Raw genomic sequence first — 22,447 nt, 5'->3', positions numbered from 1 at the left:
AAAAAACATGGAAACTTGCCTGCTGAGGTGATTTTGAGCTTCTTGTAATTTCCCTTCTCTCCCAAGACACTTTTTCTTCTATTATTTTTTTAAAATTTTAATGTTTTTTATTTATTTTTGAGAGACAGAGAGAGACAGTGTGAGCAGAGGAGGGTCATAGAGAGAGGGAGATACAGAATCTGAAGTAGCTCCAGGCTCTGAGCTAGCTGTCAGCACAGAGCCTGATGGAGGGCTTGAACCCATGAACGTGAGATCATGATCTGAGCTGAAGCCGGACGCTTAACTGACTGAGTCACCCAAGCGCCCCTATTTCTTCTATCTTAAAATAAGTGTTGAGCAGCAACACACACTGATGGTCAGTCCTGACAGAAGATTCCGAACGCTTCTGCCCATTGCAGCTTGGTATCGGAGTCTCCCAGGAAAGCACAGTGTGGTCAAGTACTGGATTATTTACCTAGAAAAGACACAGTAAGGTCACTTTCCACCTTTGGGCCTCCACGTCTTCCCCATGGCCTGCAAGTCTCTCCCCAGAGCTGGTCCAGGGCAATTTACCCCCACCTCCGCCCCTCTTCTGCCACAGAAAGACACTCATTCCCTCCCTGGGGAGGCAGTGGGGTTGGTCAGAGGCTCTGGCACACGCATGTGCACAGGACACAGGAGCCCACACTGAAGCTTAAAACGGGGAAAGATGCTCTCACACAAGGTGAGAAGCCAGCACAAGGGGCTTGTGAGCGCCTTATCTCTTGGTAAGTAAGCATTCCAAGTCCAAGGCCGTTCTCATGCAGCTGAGTGGAGGCGAACACAGGAGGCTGCCTTTCCCCACAATGAGAGTGTTGTCATGGCGGCCCCATTGTGGCAGCTGCTGGCCAGCACCACATGAGGGTGACATTGTTCTTGACCCCGTGGGGCAGAAAGATTAAGAGGAGCTGGACTCCCAGAACTCAGGGCAAGCAGGGAACCGTGCTCCCCATTTCTTTGGGCTCTTTGGACTCCAAAGGAAGCAGAGCACTTGGTTGGCCAGTGACACAGAAGAAGGACAAAACACAATTGTCATTCAGTCCTTTTCCTGGAAAATGTCAGTGATCCAGAAAGAACATTCCACGAACTATATGCAACCAATGTTCCAAGAGTAGCAAATGGATATTTTAAATTAACTTTCAGGAAAGAAGGGAAAGAGGAAGCACCATTTTATTTATATTGTGAGTGAGGTGGCACTCCCCCGCCCCCCTCCCCCTGGCCTCTCGGTAACCCTCACCTCTTAGGATTCCTGCCCTTGTGTGGCCCTTCCGTGGTTTTGCACAGTGGATCCATGTGACAAATAAGTTATTGCAGAGTGAGAAACAGTTATGTCCTGATGAGATGAGATGGGAAATAATGGCACCTTTCATCTGGGGAGCACATGCCCTCTCCCTGATCACCTGCTCCGGCAGAACTCAGCCACCAGGTCACGCGGACACTCGGCCATCTGTGGCCTGGACCGTCGTGTAAGGCAATAATGGATCTGGCCAGCAGCCTGAGAGGAACTGAGACCCACCAACGAACACGTGAGGGAACGTGCAGTTCTCAGCCCCAGTCTAGTCTTTTTTTTTTTTTTTTTTTGAGTTTTACCTATTTATTTTGAGAGAGAGAAAAGCGTGAGATGGGAGGGGAGAGGCAGAGAGAGAAGAGAGAGTGAGAATCCCAAACAGGCCAGCGCCCAATGCAGGCTCGAACCCACAAACCATGAGATCATGACCTGAACAGAAGTCAGATGCTTACCCCACCGAGCCTCCCAGGTGCCCCCCACCCTAGTCTAGTCTTGAAATGACTGTAGTCCTGGCACACAGCTCGATTATAACCTTGTGACAGACCCTGACTCAGAACCACCCAGTGAAACTACTCGTGGCTTCCTGACCCTCCGACTGTGAGATAATGTTCACAATTTTAAGGTGCTAAGTTTGGGGGCAATTTGTTATGCGGCAATAGATCCCTAATACAATGAGGTCAGCAAAAATCTGTTACTGCAACCAAATACGGACAGTAGAAGAAAAGATAAGTATAAGGCAATGTCATTTTCTCTGAACAAAGTTGGGAAAATCCTAAATAAAATGTTAAAACTTAGAATTCATGAAAGACTGAAGAGCTTTCAAAGAAGTTCAACATGAATTCTTTATTAAAATTAAGAATAGAAATGAGGGGCACCTGGGTGGTTCAGTCAGTTCAGCATCCAGCTCTTGGTTTCGGCTCAGGTCATCATCTCACAGTTTGTGAGTTTGAGCCCCAGGTCGGGTTCTGTGCTGACAGTGCAGAGCCTGCTAGGGGTTCTCTCTCTCCCTCTCTGTCTGCCCATCCCCTGCATGCATGTATGTGAGCACTCTCTCTTTCTCTCTCTCTTTCTCTATCTCTCTCTCTCTGTCTCTCATAATAAATAAATAAACACTTTTAAAAAAAACTAAAAAAAGAGTAGAAATGAAAGGACAGAAATTAACTAAAAAACCAGAAAACCTATCTGAATCTGTAGCAAAACCTATATTCAGTTGAATTTTCAGAGATACTGTCACTAAAGTCAGAAACAGGATCACTGCAATTTTCAACGGTGTATGAGATATGGCAACCCTTGCAGTGAGATGAGACCAGGGGTTAAAGTATGTAAGGGGGGAAAGAGAGATACTAAACTGTTGTTATTTGTGGATAGTATCATTTCCTACGTAACAACTGAAGATATTAAATAAAGTTGATGAAGTCAATTTCCTCAGAGTTGCTGAATCTACAGCTCTGATGCATAAAATTTTATAGCATTTCTCCCATTATTCATAATGATTCAGAAATAATAGAAGGTAGAGATAATTAATCAAAGAAACAAACCCTATAGTACACCCAGGAGTGAATCTAAAATTTATTTCGGACCTTGTGGATTAAGGAAAAAATTTGTTGAAGTTCTAAAATAAGAACTGGATAAACAGAGAAAAAAAAATGTTTATGTGTGGGAAGACTCAATAAGGTCAAGACTGTAACTCATTAAAGGATCATTTATAAATTCAATGTAACTATAATAAAAATTCAAACATGATTTTTAAGTCTATTTATTTATTTAGAGAAAGAGAGAGAGAGAGCATGAGTGAGCACAAGTGGGGGAGGAGCAAAGAGAGAGAGAAAGAGAGAGAGAATCCCAAGCAGGCTCTGTGCTGTTATTGTGGAGTCTGACTTAGGGCTTGAACTCATGACCCATGAAATCATGACCTAAGCCAAAGCCAAGAGTTGGAGGCTTAATGGACTGAACCACCCAGGTGCCCCTAACAATTTTTAAAAACAACTTGACAAAGTGATCCTACATTTGATATATTAGAAGGTTTGCAGGAGAACCAAGAACACTTTTTAAAAGTACAACAGTAGGATTAATCCAGACTAGGTATCCAAATGTTATTGGTCATATTATTATTATTTTTTTTTAGAGAGAGAAAAGGAGCAATGGGGAGGTGCAGAGAGGGGGAGAGAGAAAGTCTTAAAATATCTTTAAAATTTTTCTTATTTATTTTTTAGAGAGAGAATGAGAGAGAGAGAGCAGGGGATGGGCAGAGAGAGAGGAAAAGAGAGAATCCCAAGTAGGCTCCACACTGTCAGTGCAGAGCTGGACACAGGGCTCAATCTTACTAACCAAGTCATGAGATCATGACCTGAGCCAAGATCAAGAGACACTTAACTGACTGAGACACTCAGGTGTCCTGAGAGAGAGAGAGAGAGAGAGACAGAGAGACAGAGACAGACACAGAGACAGAGACAGAGGGAGAAACTTAAGCAGGTGTCACACTTAATGTGGAGCCTGATGGAGGGCTTGATCCCACTACCCTTGGGATCATAACATGATCTGGAATTAAGAGTCAGGTGCTCAACCAACTGAGCCACCCGAGGTACCCCTTGATTATAATAATTAATGGAATACGATGTTGCTATAAGAATAAACAAATAGCCTAATGGAACAGAACAGAATATCTGAAAGGAAATCTATGCATTTGTGGAAATTTATTATATAACAAAGAGGAATTTTCACAATTGCTTAGGGCAAAACTCAAACTAATAATAAAAGCAATTGGCTTTATTGTATTTTTTAAAGTTCACACTCACAACTTTTACTGAATTTAATAGTAATCTTTAACGTAATGTATTAGTCAGGTTTCACCAGAAAAAAAGAACCAACAAATTTCTTTCTTCCTTTCTCCCTCCCTTCCTTCCTTCCTTCATCCCCCCCTTTCTTTCTTTCTCTCTTCCTTTTTTCTTTCATTCCTTTAAGATGAGGAATTGGCTTGTGCAGTTATGGAGGCTAAATACCCTACTTTGCAGTCTGCAAGCTGGAGATGGGAAAGTCTGTGGCATAACACAGTTCCTGTCTGAAGGCTTAAGAATGAGGGGAGATGATGGTGTAAATCCCAGCCCAGGAGCAGGAGAAAATGGAGTGAGATGATCGAACTTAAACAATGAGGCAAGAAAAAAAGATGTGGATTATTCCTTCTTCCTCCACCTTTTGTTCTATTCAGGCTCTCAGTGGACTGAATGGGGCCCACCCACATTGGAGAGGGGATTCTACTTCACTGAGTCCACAGATTCAAGTGTTAATCTCATCTGGAAATGTCCTCACAGACACACCCAGACATAATGTTTAATCTGGGCATTTTGTGGCCAGTTAAGTTGACCCAAGAAATTACCCACAAGCCCAGTCCATGTCAACTTGGCACCCACATTGTCTCCATAGACGTACTTAATCTCCAAAGTAAGACAATAACAAGGTCATAGTTCTGTCAAACATGATATAGTTATTCTTTGCACAACCAAAAACACACTAACTCCTTCCCAAAAGAGGAGGCCTGACTCTGCATTGTCAGTGTGGAGCTGGACGCGAGGCGCAAACTCTTGAAACTGTGAGATCATGACTTGAGCTAAAACCAAGAGTTGAACACGCAACTAACTGAACCACCCAGGCGCCCTAAGCCTGAACGGAATGTTTTATTCTTACAGATATAGTTTCCAGCATAGTTTCTGATAATCTGTGATTTTAGAAAACACGGTTTCCTAGTGACTGAGAAAATGGTAGTTACTCAAAGAGTGGGTCCTTAGCAGCACTTGGCAGCTACAGCATGTCACAGGGAGAGAGGGCTTTCGTTAACTTTGCAGGGAGATTTATCTGTCTCTTCTTCCAGGCTGATGAATAGCCGGGCAGATTTTTTACTTCTGAGTTAATCTTACTTTCTCAATAGAAAAATGCAACATATCGAAGTGAACATAACACAAAATAGAAAGATATTAAAGACATTAAGTGTGTGGAAAAAATTCTGACTCTGCTTTGCTGGCAAGTTGGCTTTGCTGGCAAGTTTGACTAAGTATTAAAGGAAGAAAGAATGTTAATTCTTACTAAAAAAACTTCCAGAAGATTCAAATGAAAAGTTATACTTCCCAACTCATTTAATGAGGCAGCATAAGCTTAGTACCAATATGCGGCAAGAACAGCATGAAAAGGAAATTACAGGCCACTTTCACTGATGAACATGAAAAAAAATCTTAAAATATTAGCAAACAGAATGAAACAATCTACACAAAGGGTAATGATCTAGCTGTGTTTATCTAAGTGATAGAAGGTGGTTTTTCCAGTAGAAAAGCAACCAATGTAACTTTTCACTGTAACATAATAAGGGAGGAAGTCATGTGATCTTCTCAATAGTTGCAGAAAATGCACTTAATAAAACTTCGGTGGTGGCCATTCATGTTAAGACTCTTAGCAAACCAGGAACAGACGGGCACTTCTTTAAGCTGATAAAGGGTATTTGTTACAAAACCCTATAGCAATTGTGCTTACAGCAAAATGTTGAAGACTTTAAATTTGTTTTTGAGAGAGAGAGAGAGAGACAGGGTGCAAGCAGGGGGAGGGCAGAGAGAGAGAGAGAGAGAGAGAGACGTAGAATCTGAAGCAGCTCTGAGCTCCAAGCTGTCAGCAGAGAGCCTGATGCAGGGCTTGAACTCATGAACCTTGAGGTCATGACCTGAGATAAAGTTAAACGCTTAACCAACTGAGCCACCAGGCGCCCCAAAGCAAAACACAACAAAGATGCATGAAAACACCATTTCTTTCAACGCTGCATCAGATGTTCAGCCAGTGCATTCGGACAAGGAAATGAAATAAAAGGTATAAGAATTGGAAAGGAAAAAGATATAAAAGTGTCACTATCCAAAAAGATAATGACAAAAATCCAAAAATATCTACAGATAAATTATTAAAATTAACAGGAAAGCTTACCGAGGTCTCTGAGTACAAAATCAATATTTTTTAAGAGTGAAATATTGAAAAAATTACTTATATTCCCATATTCCAGGAAGAAAAAATTGAAGATGAAACTTCTTACAATAGCAGAGAAGATCAAATCAATAGAGATAAAACTAAGATGTGCATGGTCTCTATGTAGAAAATGGTAAAAGTTTACTGAGAGAACTTAAAGAAGATCTAAGCAGAGAGATATACCATATTCATAAATCGGAGACCCTAATACTGTAAAGGTGTACTTTCTCCCCACATTTATTTAAAGAGTCAGTGCAATCCCAATCAAAATCCCAACAGGTTTTTGTTGTTTTGTTTGCTTGCATGTGTACATATCTTGTAAAGCTATTTTAAAAATTCATTTGGAAAACCAAAAGAACAAGAATAACAAAGACATATCCTTGAAAAAGAATATAGGAATAAGGCAGAAATACTTGGTCTACAAATTGTTAATATTTTTATAACGTAAGAGTAAATAAAATAGTGTGATATTGGCCAAGGCTAGACTCACAGACCAATGGTACATTAGCATCCAGTGAGAAGACAGAAAGAATACAGTAGTGTGAACAGCGCACATTTAATATGAATATTCTTAATGGTTACGGGGAAGAAAAAGGAATAAAAAGGAATAAGGGAGCAGGCTAAAGAAAACCGTAGAGCTGAGCAAGTTAGTCAAGGAAGGGACAAACTTTCAGGAGAGTAAATCCTCTCCAAGTTTAGGATTCAGACGCACAGGAGAGGGTGTGGTGGCAACCTGTTGGCTGGCGGACCAGTGGCTGGGTTGTCTCGGACCGGAGCTGTTGCACAGTCCCTGGGCAGAGGCTGGCTGGGGTGCTGGAGACGGGCTCTGAGAAGCTGCCTGCTGGGGGCGCTGTTGACCTAACTGGGAAGCCGTAACTCAGGGAGTTCGGCCGCCTGCAGGGCTCATGCCTGAGAAGTCTGGCGGGCTGTCTGCGGAATTCTGGGAGCTGCCCCTGTGGGGTTCCATCTAACACACCTGCTGGGTGAGTCCCTCCAGTGCTACTGTAACAGCCCTCCTATCGATCTGAGGGTTAACTTGCCTCAAGCTTATGCACCTGTTGCATAACCTAAGTCCCTCAGTCTGCAGCAGTACTAACTTCCCTTGAGACTTGCAGACCACTGGCCTTGAGGAGTGAAGGACCAAACTTTCCCAGACGATAAGGCCTGACCACAATCGAGAACAGCTCCCGCTGATGTCAGCAAGTGTGTTCAGGGTCGTCTTCATATATGACTAACGGCCCCGGGCACCTGCTTCTCTTCCCCTTTCCCTGCCTTCCCCTTTACAACACTCCGGCTTCCCCTGGACAGGGAAGGTGGTCTTTGAGATGTGAGCCCGCTGACTTCCCAGGTTGCCAGCTTCCTGAATAAAGAAACTGTTCCTTTCTCACCATCACTTGTCTCTCGAGTATTGATTTTTGAGCAGCCAGCAGCCGAAACTGAATTCGGGATCGGTTCTCTCTCTGGTAACAGCACCGCACACCGGGGCAGCAGGGCAGAAACAGGAAATAGGAAAGCACATCTGAGCCAGGAAGAGAAGCCCTTACCTCCTCCAATGCCTGTCCTGTGCCCCCTACTGACAAAGCACGCAAGCTGGCAAGGGCGGAATGTTCCCATATGACAAGCCAGCGATGAAGGATGGATTTGGAACTGAGAGGAAATACATCGAAACCCAGCACAAACAGAATAGGATCAAAAGCCCCCAAGTCGTCCCCTCCCTATGTACAGGGAGGTATTTATGTCACAGGCTGTCTTGCAGGGAAAAGAAAGTCTTTTCAATAAATGCCACTGGGACAAGTAGCCACAGACATACGTGTATTTCTAAAAAAGAGAAAGAAGAGAAACGATCACTACCTCTCATCACACGCAAAATCAGTTCCAACAGAGTTGTAGGCTTTATATAAAAAGCAAAGCCAAGAAGATTTTAGAATTTAATATTTTCATGACTTCAGTCTAGAGAAAGATTATCTAAAGAGAACACAGAAACACTAACGATAAAGAAGACTGATAAGTTTAACTACAATGCATTTGAATTTTCTGTTTAATAGAAGATACTGTTAAGAAAATGAAAAGATAAATCACAGGTGGGAGAAAATATTTGCAAAGGATGTCATCTTGATCTGAGCGGGGCTTACACGGGTTTTGCTTTATAACAATTCAGCACATTGTACATTTATATTTTAGGCACTTTTCTCCCTGTGCCATATTTTACAACAGATTAATTCAAGTATACCTAGGTATTATGAGTATATTGGGAAATTATATATTAAGTTTGTACTTTGGAAATATTAGAAAGCAGAAGTACATCAGAGAATGAAAAAATGGACCATAAGAATATGGAAAGTCTTAGGGGCACCTGGGTGGCTCAGTAGGTCAAGCGGCTGACTTCAGCTCAGGTCATGATCTCGAGGTTCATGAGTTTGAGCCCCGCGTCGGGCTCTGGGCTGGCAGCTCGGAGCCTGGAGCCTGCTTCAGGTTCTGTGTCTCCCTCTCTCTCTGCTCTCCCCTGCTCACACTCTGTCTCTCAAAAATAAATATATGTTTTTTAAATAATTTTTTTAATGTTTTTATTTACTTTTGATACAGAGAGAGACAGAGCATGAGAGGGGGAGGGGCAGAGAGAGAAGGAGACACAGAACCGGAAGCAGGCTCCAGGCTCTGAGCTAGCTGTCAGCACAGAGCCTGACGCGGGGCTCGAACCCACGAACATGAGATCTGACCTGAGCCGAAGTCGGAGGCTTAACCGACTGAGCCACCCAGGCGCCCCAAAAATAAATATATGTTAAAAAAATATGGCAAGTCTCTGAAGTTGGCCTCCATGCCCCCTCGGAGAGGATGCAGACACTCTCTTGTGCCGGAATGTATTCTCTCATGTGGGAAGTTGTCTCAACGTCCTAGACGGAGGTGGAGCTGGATCTGGCTTCTTCGTCAGCCAAAGTTGCCTTCGGGGCGCTGGCTGGCCGGGACTGCAAGGTCAACCGGGAGGAGGGGCGTGGGTCCCAGAAACATGGATTAGCACTTTCTTCTTTAAGGGTCTCAGTTTCCCCATGAAGATGCTGCGAAGACTGGATCACATGATCCCTGGAGTATCAACTGAATGAAACACAGACGTGCAGGATGTCTGAGTAGAGGCTAGCAGACAGGAGGTAAGAAATCGGTAAGAGATGGTGATAGGTCGCACCCTGGTGTGAAGGTGGAGCGACCGGGGCTCCTATAAGGGCAGGGTCTCGTCCACGTGTTCGCGGGACATCAAGCATGGGACAGAACCAGAGCCACAGTACCAAATGCCCCTGTTGCTGATGCTGCCCGCCTTTCCGACCCCGGGGCAGCTGAGAGGCCAGGGTAGTTGAGGAGCTAATTGCTACTGAAGGCTTGGATCTTCGGGAGGGAAGGATGCCAGGGCCCAGAGAGGTGGAATCCGACATTTCAGGAGGAATCCAAGCCGTATTTTGTGGGAACAGCACTTATTTCAAGGAAAGATGGTCCCGATTGTCCTGTCCTGTCCTTCTCTGTCCCACTTCCCCACCCCTGGCCCTACCTGAACCCTGAACACCGATTTTATTTGTTTGGTCTTGACAAGGACGAGCAGGTGTTTCAATGCAGCCCCCAACAAATCACAGAGCATAGCTTTTCTTAGGTTCTAGGTAGGTGCTGATTGTTTCCATCGGGCATGGGTCCATGCCCTTTGAAGTCTGACTCCTGTTTCGCAGTATATTTCTGAGAAATTGTAAACTCATGTCCACGTGGGGGTTTTTACAGATGCCTACATGTGTGTTTCTAGGTGCCTGTTGTGTCTTTGTAGCATACTCATGTCCACGTGGGGGTTTTTACAGATGCCTACATGTGTGTTTCTAGGTGCCTGTTGTGTCTTTGTAGCATACTCATGTCCATGTGGGGGTTTTTACAGATGCCTACATGTGTGTTTCTAGGTGCCTGTTATGTCTTTGTAGCATACCTGCTTGCCACCCAAGAGGCAGCCCCCCTGACCAGCAGCGTCAGCATGGCTGAATGCTTTGGAGATACGGCAGCTCAGGCCCCATCCAAGGCCCACTGCATCACAATCTGATTTTATTAAAATAAAATTATTTTTGAGAGAGGCAGAATGTGAGCAGGGGAGGGGCAGAGAGAGAGAGAGAGAGAGAGAGAGAGAATCCAAACCAGGCTCCAGGCTCTGAGCTGTCAGCACAGAGCCCAATGTGGGGCTCAAACTCACAAACCAAGAGATCATGAGCTGAGTTGAAGTTGGACACTTAACCGATTGAGCCACCCAGGCGCCCCCAAATCTGCGTTTTTGTGGGTCTTGTTCATATTGGTACTTGACTAGCCTGGAATGACCGTTTGTAGATTCCCAGGAGAGCATACACTTTACATGGGCAAGAAGGTCAGTACCGGGCAGGTGGGTGCATTTGTATCACAGATCTGTATGTTCACAGGCACACTTGTGCACCTCTGTATGTAAGTGTGATGCATGTCTTGTTTCAAGGCGGGGAGCATTTCTTGAGGGCTGACTATATACACCAGACACCTCTAAGTTACCAACGTGATCATTTATATCCTCTGTCTCATTTGATTTTCACAAAGGTCTTGCAGGGAGCAGAGAGGGAGGGTGATTTGTGTTGAAAGCCTTAAAAATATGCAAACCCTTTGACCCAGTACATTGCACTTCCAGACTTCTTTCCTAGCACAAAAACTCTGAAATAAAGAAAAAATGATTCACGTACAAAGATTTACATGGACACATAAACTATAATAGAAACCAAGACCTGGGAACAACGGGCTTGTCTGGTGGAGTTACAGGAACAATGACACAGCCTTGAAGTGAACAATGTGGCCATTAGCTGAGTTCAGGTGAACCGTGGCTTCCTGTCCATTGCCAAGTCCATGCTGTGCCAAAAGTTGATAGGGCAGATCGACATGGGGGCTGTGGTGGAGATTATGATAGCTATGAGGTTTGCATAACACTGGGAGATTGTGTTATCATGTAAAGCCAAAAAGAGGATCTGAAATGGTATATCAGACATAATTGCAATCAAGGAAAACATGCACTTGAATCAGAAAGAACAAAGCACATCTCCCCTCCAGACCGGGAGCGGGAAGGGGCAGGTGACCTGCCAGTCTGTACACATAGTCCTGTGAAAGCCTTGACTTCTTTTCTGTATAAACTGTTTTCGATTCCCCATAGATTGCAAGAGTCACACTTTGAAAGGAACAAAGGGAATGTTTGTGAAATAACAATCAATACTAGCTCCTTTGTGGGTAGGATAGCTTTGCAAATGGGGGAAATTTTAGGAAAATGTTTCTTTTTCTGTGTAGACTTAAAGTGTACATTATCCATGACATGTTCATGCTTTGCGGGGGGCGTGTTGTTAGCCCGTCTGGCATCTGATCCGACAAATACTCACTGGACACTTGGAAAACAAAGATTGCTTGCAAGTCACAGCAGATGGAGTGCTGGAGAGGGCTATCCATGTTATGTCAGTGACCACTCTGGATCGTTTGGGGAAACGTGGAATGTCCAAGACCTCCTCTCTAGACCATCCTGCTGCACCCTTTACAGACCGAGGACCCCCGACGCAGGGAAATACAGTGTCGGGCTGTGCCCATGCATCACCTCGTGGGAGGGGAAGGCCAAGCCCTGAAAATAGAAGAGTTTCTGGGTTACACACAGAATGTGCTGCACAGCTTGCTTAGCTCTTTGTCTTTCTACTTTTCTTCTCCAATTGTTTGGATAATAATTGCTTTTTAAAAAAAAAAATGAAACTCTTAGGGTGCCTGGGTGGCTCAATTGGTTTTGGTCATGATCTCACAGTTCATGAGATAGAGCCCCATGTCTGCTGCCAGTGCAGAGCCTGCTTGGGATTTTCTCTCTCTCTCTGTCTCTCCCTGCCCCTCCCTCACGTGCTCTCTCTCTCTCTCAAAACAAATAAACATTTAAAAAATGAACCTATTATCAATGAATTAAAAATATTGAAAGAGCTCAGAAATTATATTTTTGACTCCCTAATTCTTTTTTTTAAGGCAGGTTTTTTTAAGAGCAGTTTCAGATTCACAGCAAAATTAAGAGACAGGCACAGAGATTTCCTGTAACCTCCTCCCCCACACGTGCAGAGCTTCCCCCACCATTAGACCCGCCACCAGAGTGGTACATTTGTTACAATCCATGGACCTGGGTCGACATATCTCAGTCACCTGAGTTCAGAGTTTACATTAGGGTTCACTCCTGGTGTTATACATTCCATAGGTTTGGATTAATATACAAGGACACATATCCATCATTATAGTATTACACAGAGTAATTTCAATGCCTTAAAAATCCTCCACCTCTTTATTTCCCTGTCCCCAATCCCTGACAATCTCTGATCTTTTTATTGTCTCTTTAGTTTTTCCTTTCCCGGAATGTCGTATAATTGGAAACTTACAATACGTACCTTTTCAGATTGGCTTCTTTCACTTAGTAATATGTATTTACATCTCTTCCCTATCTTTCCATGGCTTGGTGGTTTATTCTTCAGAATAATATCCCATTGTCTGGAAGTACCACAGTTTCTTTATTCATTCTCCTATGGAAGGATATCTTGGCTGCTTGCAAGTTTGAGCAGCTATGAATACAGATGATATTAACATCCTTGTGTAGTTCCTTTGTGTGAACATAAGTTTTCTGGTCCATTGGGTAAATACCAAGGAGCATGACTGCCTACTCATATGATAAAAATATGTTTAGTTTTGTAAGAAACTGCCAAATTGACTTCCAAAGTGGCTGAACCATTTTGCATTCCCGCCAGCAATGTTTGGGAGTTCCTGTTGCTCCACATCCTCATCAGCATTTAATGTTGTCAGTGGTCCAGATTTCAGCCACTCTAATAGGTGTATAGAGTATCTCACTGTTATTTTTATTTGCATTTCCCTGGTGACATGGGATGTGGAGCACATTTTCATATGCTTGTTTGCCTTTGGTATATCTTCTTTGGCAAGGTCTGTTCAGGTCTTTGAACCATTTTTTAATCGACTTGTTTTCTTGTCGTTGAGGTTTTTTGTTTTCTTGTTGTTGGGCTTTAAAGAGCTCTTTGTATATTTTGTGTAACGATCCTTTATCAGATGTGTCTTTGGCAAATATTTTCTCCCAGTCTGTCACTGGTCTTCTCATTCCTTTGACATTGCCCTTCACAGCAGATTTTTTCTTTAACTTTAATGAACGTTTTGGCAGTGGTCCCTTTTTATAATCTTCCTGAGGTCAGATGCTCTTGGAAATGTGTCAGAGGCAGAGATTTACATGCAAGAGGTTTACTGGGGGGCGTTCTGAGGAGCAACAGCTGGGAGAAGCAGAAGCAGCAGGGCTGGGTGGAAGGACAAGTGCATTTGTGATGTAGTTACAACAGGGGCTCAGCTGATCCCATGGGGAGCTCAGGAGCCACAAGAGCCCATCGATTAGGGGTGTCCCTAATCGAACTAGGGAGGTAGGCATTTGTGCCTAACATCAACCAGTCAACAGATACAGGCTGCCCCTGGGAACGGGTGTTACCCTCGGATGTAGCAGCTCACTTTGGCTGAGAAATTCCCAGGGAGGGACTCAGCTGTGAGCATCAGCAGCCAATCCTCCCAGCACCCGAAGGCGTGGGTGCCTCAGCCTTGTGGAGGACCTGGACGGCACATCACACCATCTACTATATCATATAAAAAAATACTTGAAAATAAGGAAAAAGAATGTGAGGCTTTGAGTTCCACTGCTGACTTGCTGTGTGATCTCAGGCACATCTTCTCTTTGGGCCTCAGTTTCCCCATCTGTACACGAAGAAGGTATTACTAGACAGACTGCCTCTGACTTTCTAGTTGTGCCTAATTGGGAGACTCATAAGTCACAATCACTAGACAAGCAGGTGTCCAGGAAGCTGGCCACAGCCATCAGAGGAGATGAGGCTGAGGTGAGGCCAAGAGATTGGGGGAGTTCCCAGAACAAGATGAGGTGGCCTATCCTATCGGGGCTTTCCCTCAAAGGTGCTTCTATGAATCATTAGTTTGTAAAACAGCAGAACAACGTGGGGCATTGAAAGTCAGCTGAACCAACCCTTCATTACACAAATAAGAGGTCATGTCCAATGTCACACACTGAGTCAACAGCAGATCTGGGGACACCCATAGTTCGTGAAGCCTGGCCAGGTGATTTCTCATGCCCCTGTCACCTATACCTCCAGAGACTGAGTCAAGGTTTGTTTGGGCTGAAAGAAAGGGCTGCCCCCTCCAGCTAACTTCCATGAAAGGAGATCTGTTTGGAAAGAGTCAGGATGAGAGAAGATTTTGCCTGTCTTCTTCTTAAGAATGGGAAAAACCAAGGGACTGGAAAGAAGTGACTTGAGCACAGAGCTGTTGGTCAGTGTAGGGCAAGTTCAAAATGTATCCAGAGTGCTGGAAGGACAGACACTCTCTTAGCGTAATAAGGTCAGAATTAATAGACCCCAAGCAATAAGGTCTGATTCCATCGTATAAACCTCAAGAGATTTTCAGGGGAAAATTCAGATTGATTTTGTGGTCTAGATATTTGATTTTAGATAAGCTGTTCACTTTCAAGCGAGCTTGAGCCAGGGTGAAAGATTGCAACCTTTTCCCCTTACCCACTCCCCAAAAGATTGTTTTCTGCCTCCTTTCATCTAGACCGTCACCCCTCTGGCTACACGGAATCCACAGACACTGAAATTTGAGTCTCATGCACCAGAAGCATATGTGAGAAAGTTACTTGCTATTTAGTGGACTGGAGAGTGTGGTTAGTGTATTGATACTTGGTACTCCCGCAGCAAGGGACCATATACTCTAAGAAAAGGAGACCTCGTAGCACAGAGAAGGGAATCACATAAAAAAGGAAAAGGATTTGAAAAGAGCTGGGAAGGAAGGAACACCCAGGGAATCCTCCAGAGTTCTGGAGACTATCCACAGAGATACTCCAAAAGGCCTGGCCCCCAAATCCGGGAGCTGGGAAAGGCACTGTGCAGTCTAAGAGAGCAAGGGGTGAACACCTGACTCTCCTCCAGCAGCTCAGCATGGCTGCGGATGGTGAAAATGTCTAACCCTGGTCATGGTCTTCCATGTGTAACGTTGCATCAGGGAAGATTCTCACCTGCAATGGACAACCTGGCCAGAGAGTGCAAACTGAGGTTTCAGCTTCTTCTCACTCCTTTCCCACCCCCACCCCCACCCAGAGATGGACCAGAAGCACTTTCATGTGGGATCCATGATGAAATGAAACATAAAGAACTCAAAGGTGGGAGATGAAGCAAGACCATCCAGTGGGCTGAAAATGGACTCCAAACAGCGGTCAGGAACTGTACAATTCATGTGATACACAAATTTCAAATCTCAGTGCCTTAACCCAGGACAAATTTATTTCTTGCTCATGTCATAGTCCTAAGCAAGTAGGGAGGACAGGCCGTGATCCACACAGAAATTCCGAATCCCAGGCTCCTTCCTCCAGGTCCTTGACGTCCTTCCCATGATGCCAGCAGACAGCGAGAGAGTTTTACGGACCTGGTCCAGAACTGGAACACGTCGCTCCCACTCTCTTTTCACTGACCAGAGCTCAGTCACTAGCTACACTCAACTGAAAAGAAAGGTGAAAAACAGCCTAGCGGTGTGCCCAGGGAAACACAGATGCTGTGGACACGAGTGATCGCTGAGGTTAGTTATCTTCAGCATCGTCTCTCTTGCTGCAGGATCTCTGCTCTGGAGTACTTCAGTTCTTCTAGAGAAGGATCCTCTCAGCCTGATGGCTGGAGGCTGGGCTGCAGAATGTCTGCAGCCAGGTGGGGAGTGAGGCTGAGGTGCTGCTCAGATGCCGTGAGCCCGCCATTCACAAGCTGCTTTTCCCCCCTTCCTGCCATCAGGGGACAGTCACTGGGCTACTCACTTCATGTGTCATACCTCCCATCCTCATAACTTTACAGAATTTGCACTGCTATTAACCTCCCCTTGTTACAGATGACAAAACAGGCTCAGGGGGAGAAAGTCCCACACGTTTGCCTTGAATTAGAGCCAATAATGTACAGATGCAGGATTTCTTTTTTATTTTTATTTCTTTTTAAATTTTATTTTAGACAGAGAGAGCAGGGGAGAGGGGCAGAAGGAGACAGAGAAGGGGAATCCCAAGCAGGCTCTATGCTCAATGAGGAGCCCAACACGGGACTCGATCATGACCTGAGCCTAAATCAAGAGTCAGATGCCCAACTGACTAAGTCACCCAGGTGCCCCCAGATGCAGGATTTAAAGCCATATCTGCTTGGCTCTGAAATGCTCTGTTTCCCACTTCCTAGCTTGGGGGATAAAACCACACACGTGCAGACCTGATATTTTTCACCTCACCCCTCATACCCTAGACCAGACGCCATGAGTCAAGGAAGGTGGAGATGCAGAGAAAACTATGTATTTATTTATTCATTAACCAACAGGCATTTCTCTCTTGTGTGCCAAGCCTCACGTTGGCTACTGGGCACATACAGATAAAACAGGCCCAACCTTAGCCCCCTGGAGGTGTTGGTCACAAAGCCACACCTTCGCCAAGGCACCTTCCTCTCTCCCTGGCTTGGGGAAAAAAGGAATCCTCCGACCACACGTACCAGGAAGTCCTAATCTTGTTGAACTGGTGAGAATGTATCTGTGGAAAGAAAATAAAATGGAGCCTCAGCACAGAAACAATCCCGGTGACCCTTATGTTCCTCCCACCCAGATGGTCCTCCTTTCAGTGGGCCCTGTGTCCTTTGGGATAAGAGAGAGAACGGGGTGCTAGAATGATCAAAACAGCAGGGGTCTTTGATCTTGGAATCAAGAACAAATCCAGGCTGTCCAATGACACTCCACTTGCATCTTCATTCTAGTAAAATCAGGGCATTGGGCCGGATACTTCTGGAACGGCCTCTACACCTGGGCATCACACTTGGATTTCCTATGGTTCCAGGTAACCTCATCTAGCGAGGCTGTAACCATGGCAACACTCTCTCAATGCACACAGCACTTCAAGTCTTCAGAGACACTTTGACATTTCTGATCTCAGTGGATATACTTGTGTCCATTTTACAGATGGGGACACTGAAGCTAAGAAAAGTACAGTCAATTGCTCACCATCATATAGTCAGTCAGAGGGAAAGATCAAATTCATGCCTTCGGTCTCATGGCTCCTTTCGCCTGGCTCATTCCAGCAATCCTTCCCTCCCAGGACCCAGACTGCCAGTCGTAGGTGACCCTGGGGGCTGCTTGTTTAGAAAACTGGGGGTGAATGGTGTGGCAGGCAGTGGATCTATGTGGTGGGTGGCGGGGATGCATAGGGAGAGGCCAAGCATCCTCCTTCACATGGAAGGGCAACAGGAGGTTGAGGCCGTCATAGGCTAGTGGAGATGTGGATCTACCTTTCAGTGGTTCAACACATGAATACCCACCCACACGGCTCCTTGCAACACTTGAGATTGTCCAGGGAGTCACCGTCATTCAGACAGGTGTCCGTGGGGTTGGGCTCCTTACACTCGCCAATGACCACCGGGCACCTCCCAGGATTGACCTTAACTATGTGAACAAGGCATGCCAATCACTTCCTCCCTACCTCAGCACCCAAACTGAAGCCAGCGTGTGCCCTGAAGGAGCCCCCTTTCTTCCAAAGGAGCCCCAGCTGGCGCTGTAAGTGTCTGACAGAGGGACTCATTAGCTGAACAAGTGGCTGATTGACTGGCCAGCTGGCTGCCTGACTCGCCAACTGGTGGACTGACTACCTGAGCTCAGCCGTCGGCCCTGGCTCTGCCCCGCCCTCCTGCCCAACTCCAAGTTCTTCAAGATGTTGTCCTGGTCCCCTCTTCCGGGACTGTTTCATCACCTTGCTTTGCTGGGTCTACAGGATCCATGCATTTGGTGCTACAATAGATATAACAGCATTTCTTCTTCCCTAGACACTGCCAGTCACTCTGGCATTCACCGGGCTCGTACACGAGGCATTGGTACTGAGGTGTGTCAGGGCAGTCTCCACTCTTAGCTTCTCCTAAGGTTAAGAACAAAGGAGGAGGAAGGAGCTGGTTCTGAGTCATGACCACAATCCCAGACTGCCACCATGGCTGATTTCCAGCTCCCAGTGTGACATGGACTGACTCGCCGAAGTCTTGAAAGTGTCACCTCCAGCTATTGTGAACCAGCATGAGCCAGCTCCAGCACACAGCTGGATAGAGCTCATGGTCAAGCACTCCCAACCAGGGGCTGGCCAGGAGGCAGGCAGAGAGGGACCGCGCTAGCAGGAGCAGTGACTCATTAAGAGCCCCAAGGAAAGATGGCAGATCAGTTGACAAGAAAATAGAGAGAGAGCGAACGAGCGACCTTTCAAAAAGAAACAGTAAGAGGAAAAAAAAGAGAACATTTTGGAAGATTAAACAGATAGAGACTGAAATGATGCGACAGAGAAAAAGACCAAACAGTAAAGAAGGAACTGTAGAGAAAGAAAAGTAAGCAATACGAGGGTTGGAGTCAACGGGCCCATCTGGCGAAACGTGGGTTCCTGGACACTCAGAAACTCTTAGCTAAAGTCTTTAGAGAGATGCTTGAAATTAGGGCCCATGGCTGGACCACTGGAAACGTGGCTGCAGCGTCAGTCCCCGGACTCTCAGGAACAGGCTATTGCCATGCAGAGCCATCACGGACCCTGGCACCTAGATACGGCCTGAGAGACACCAACTCACCTATGGTAGTACTTTCCACGGTCCAGGATGTGAGGATGTTAAGGGCAAGGAGCACCGTGAAGGTGAAGAGGCTGCTGGCTTTCATAGTGACGGAGGTGGGACTAGGGTGGCCAGAGGCCGCCTCTCCCTTTATACCTCTGCCCGCGGGTGTAGTCCCTCCAGACCCTCCCAGCTGCTGTGTGTAAGCAGGACATTCAGGGAGGACAGTAACTCCACTGTAGTGATGGACCTTTTCCCGGAAAAGGAAATGTAAAGACCAGAATGGGAGGTGTCACCAGACTGGTCAGGAAGCCATTCTGGAACCACCTGCCTTTGGAGTGGAGCAGGGGAAGGGCCAAGAGAGGAGAGCATGGGGCGGAACAGAAGGACATTACAAAGGAGCCTCTCTGTTTGCCTCCACTGTCCCACACTCCTGGATTACCGGGGTCACTCCCTTTCCTAGACGTCAGGTGACCGATTCACCTGCTATCTCCAGCCAATTTTTCAAGTAATACATGCAGTTCCAAGCACTCTGCCAGTCTCACCGGGGTTTCTCAAAGAGCTCATGTAGGATGGTGAAGAGAGGACAGCAACCCAAACCGCTTCAGGCCTCAGTCTTCCCATCTAAGAGATGAGGTAATAATACCCGACAGGATCACTGAGCAGGACTGGAGACAAAGGGGTGGAAGAGCATGGAGGAGCGTGAACACGTTGCCCCTGAGCCCTGGGTAGAGGTGGGGTGGTGGGAACACGCCCACATGTGAGCCCCTGGCCCCGAGCAGAACCCGGAGGACTCTTTCCAGCATCAGCTGAACAGCTGGGCAAGCAGGGTGTGCCGTCCAACGTGCTCAGAAAGGTTTCCCACACCCCAAGTTACCCCGCTGTGCTTTCGCAATTATGATGAAGGTTCTCATTTTACCGAGCATTGGCTAGGTGGTAAGACGTTCATGTGGAACATTTCTAAATATCAAAAGGAAGCCCGTTAAGGTGTAACCAAGAAAAAAATGCATGGAATAGGGAAACCAAAATGCAGGGGAGAAAAGGAGGGAGGTCCCCACGATGATGTGACAGAAGACCCCAGAGCGCCAGCTGAGGGTCAGACACACAGGGCCACCAGGCCTGGAAAGGGTGGGAGCGTCCAGGAAATTCATCCTCTGGAATGTGTGAGAACACGCCTGATGCATCTGAGCTCCCGGGGAGATTTTAACCACCAGGGAAGAAGGTGCGGTTGAATAGTGGCATGTGCTAGAAAACCAAGCAAACACAACACGTGACAGGTTTTCAAGTCAAAAAAAATACAAAGGTGTGGCCAGAAAGGAAAAGTCGTTGGTTTACTCCCAGTTCAGCGGTGGCAGGTGCTCACATTGACACCGTAATGTAAACAGTAGTGCTGATCTCGTCAAATTGTCACGGAGCCCTAAAGGGAGGGAGGGGGCTGGGAGGGCGAGCCTGGGCGCTAGAGGCAGAGAGAGCGAAGTGGCTGATGAAAGTCTCACATTCTTTTTTCTTTTTTTTCTTCTTTTGATGTTCATTTTTAAAAATTTTACTTTTGAGAGAGAGAGAGAGGGACAGAGCATGAGCAGGGGAGGAGCAGAGAGACAGGAGACAGAATCCAAAGCAGGCTCCAGACTCTGTGCTGACAGCCAAGAGCCCGAGGCAGGGCTGGAACCCATGAACCTCAAGATCATGACCTGAGCCGAAGTCAGACGATTAAACAACTGAGTCACCCAGCCACCCCGAAAAATCTCATTTTCATTCACGGGAAGTCAAAAGATGGATTCTAAAACTGAAAAGTCAAGTGCAACATAACGTGACTGTTACTTAGAGACTGGGAGATGAGGGACAAAGTCTTATCTTGAGTAAAAGTGGTTTCCTCTGGGGGGTGGTAAGCAACTGCTGTTTGTCACAACAACCTTTGCAGGATTATGTGACTCTTTCGTCTCTGCATAAAAATAAAGAAAAATATTTAAAAAGAAGGAAAATCTATTATCTCACTTAGCTTAACATGAAGATGTGCACTTATCCAGGTAAAGCACAAAGCGTTATACTTCGTACAATAGGGTTCCTTTGGACAGAAGATATATTCTCTCTCTCTCTCTCTCTCTCTCTCTCTCTCTCTGATTTGGGAGCCCCTTTTCCGTTCCCCATCTTGCCCTGCACTTAGCACTCTCTTAATTATTATTACTGAGGATCATCAGTGCCAGTTTGCAAGGATGCGTCTCGATGAGAACATAAGGTCCTAAATAGGAAAGATTGTGTGTCTGTTGTCTATTGTGGGCTGTAAAATGAGCCCAATTTAGTGTGTGGCTCTGAATTTTGACAAAGGTGTGAAGTCACATAAACACCACCACAACCAAGATAGAGAAGAATTCCATCCCCTCCCAAAATTCTCAGGCACCCGTTGGGGTCGATCCTGTGCTCTACCTTCAGCTCTAGGCAACAATTGAGGTGTTTTCTGTCCCTATCATTTTGCCTTTTGGAGGGTGTCCTATGAATGGAAGCAAACAGGATATAGCCTGTTGAGTCTGCCTTTTTTCACTTAGCAGAATGTCTATGTTCCCAGTAGTTTGTTCCTTTGCAAGGGTTAGGGATAGAAATGTCACAGCGTATGCATCCCCCAGTGCAAGGATTTGGGGGTTGCTCCCAGTTTGGGGAATTATGAACAAAACTGTTGTCAGTATTCAGAAACAGGTTTTTGTGCGTGTGTGGTTTATAGTTCTCTTGGATCATATCTAGAAGTAGATTGTTAGGAAGTGAGGAAATGTACGTGAACTTTATAATAAACTGCCGTTCTCCGGAGGGGCTGGACCACTTTGCATTCCCGCCAGCAGTGGATTCCTACCAGATCGGTCATCACTTTGCATCACTGACAGCACTTCGTATTATTGATGGTGTGTGTGTGTGTGTGTGTGTGTGTGTGTGCGCGCGCACACACACGCGTGTACACAAGTGTATGGTTTTGTTTGTTTGTTATTGTTGTTTTGTTTTTTGTTGTTATTTGGGTTTTTTGGTATTGGTGGTGTGTGTGGTTTTGTTTGTTTGCTTTTTGTTGCCATTTTGTTTTTTGTTTTCTTGTATAGTTTTTTTTGGGGGTTTTTTTTTGTTTTTGTTTGCTTGCTTTGGGCCATCCTAATAAATATGTAGTAGATTTCATAGAGCTTTGACTTTACATTTCCCTAAAGACTAATAACAAAGTGATGATTTTCATGTGCTGATTTCCTATCTGTATGTATTCTTTGGTGAGTGTTCAAATCTTTTACCCATTTTTATTGGGTTGTTTTCTTATCACTGAATTCTGAAGTCTTTTTATGTATTCTCTATACAAATACTTTAGCAGATATGTATTTTGGCACTAGTTTTTCCCAGTTGGTGTCCTGTCTTTATTTTCTTAACAGTGGTTTTCAAAGAGCAGAAGTTTTTAATTAAAAAAATTTTTTTAATGTTTTTATTTATTTTTGAGATGGGGGAGGGGCAGAAA

At 45.4% G+C, this 22,447-nt stretch overlaps 1 protein-coding gene across 1 annotated transcript; it reads right to left on the bottom strand.

Annotated features, from left to right (window-relative positions):
- Window positions 1–17,693: 17,693 nt before the first annotated feature.
- Window positions 17,694–19,075, bottom strand: LOC115273144 (antileukoproteinase-like). Its single transcript, XM_029916071.1, has 3 exons — window positions 18,991–19,075; window positions 18,141–18,302; window positions 17,694–17,836 (listed from the first exon to the last, which is right to left on the bottom strand). The coding sequence occupies exons 1-3, from the start codon at window positions 19,073–19,075 to the stop codon at window positions 17,694–17,696; spliced, it is 390 nt and encodes a 129-aa protein (XP_029771931.1).
- Between the last annotated feature and the right edge of the window lie 3,372 nt (window positions 19,076–22,447).

This window comes from Suricata suricatta, chromosome 12 (genome assembly GCF_006229205.1).
Source record: "Suricata suricatta isolate VVHF042 chromosome 12, meerkat_22Aug2017_6uvM2_HiC, whole genome shotgun sequence".
NCBI lineage: Eukaryota > Metazoa > Chordata > Mammalia > Carnivora > Herpestidae > Suricata > Suricata suricatta.
The sequence above is the reverse complement of the archived record's forward strand: the minus strand, read 5'-3'. Positions and strand labels throughout refer to the sequence as shown.

Bases quoted from the DNA above. Each gene is read 5' to 3' on its own strand.
- LOC115273144 (XM_029916071.1), bottom strand. From the start codon at position 19,075: ATGAAAGCCAGCAGCCTCTTCACCTTCACGGTGCTCCTTGCCCTTAAC. The intron at 18,303-18,990 runs GTGAGTTGGTGT...TCTTAACCTTAG, and splicing joins CGTGGAAAGTACTACCATAG to GAGAAGCTAAGAGTGGAGAC. The intron at 17,837-18,140 runs GTGATGAAACAG...TTGTTCACATAG, and splicing joins TGTAGACCCAGCAAAGCAAG to TTAAGGTCAATCCTGGGAGG.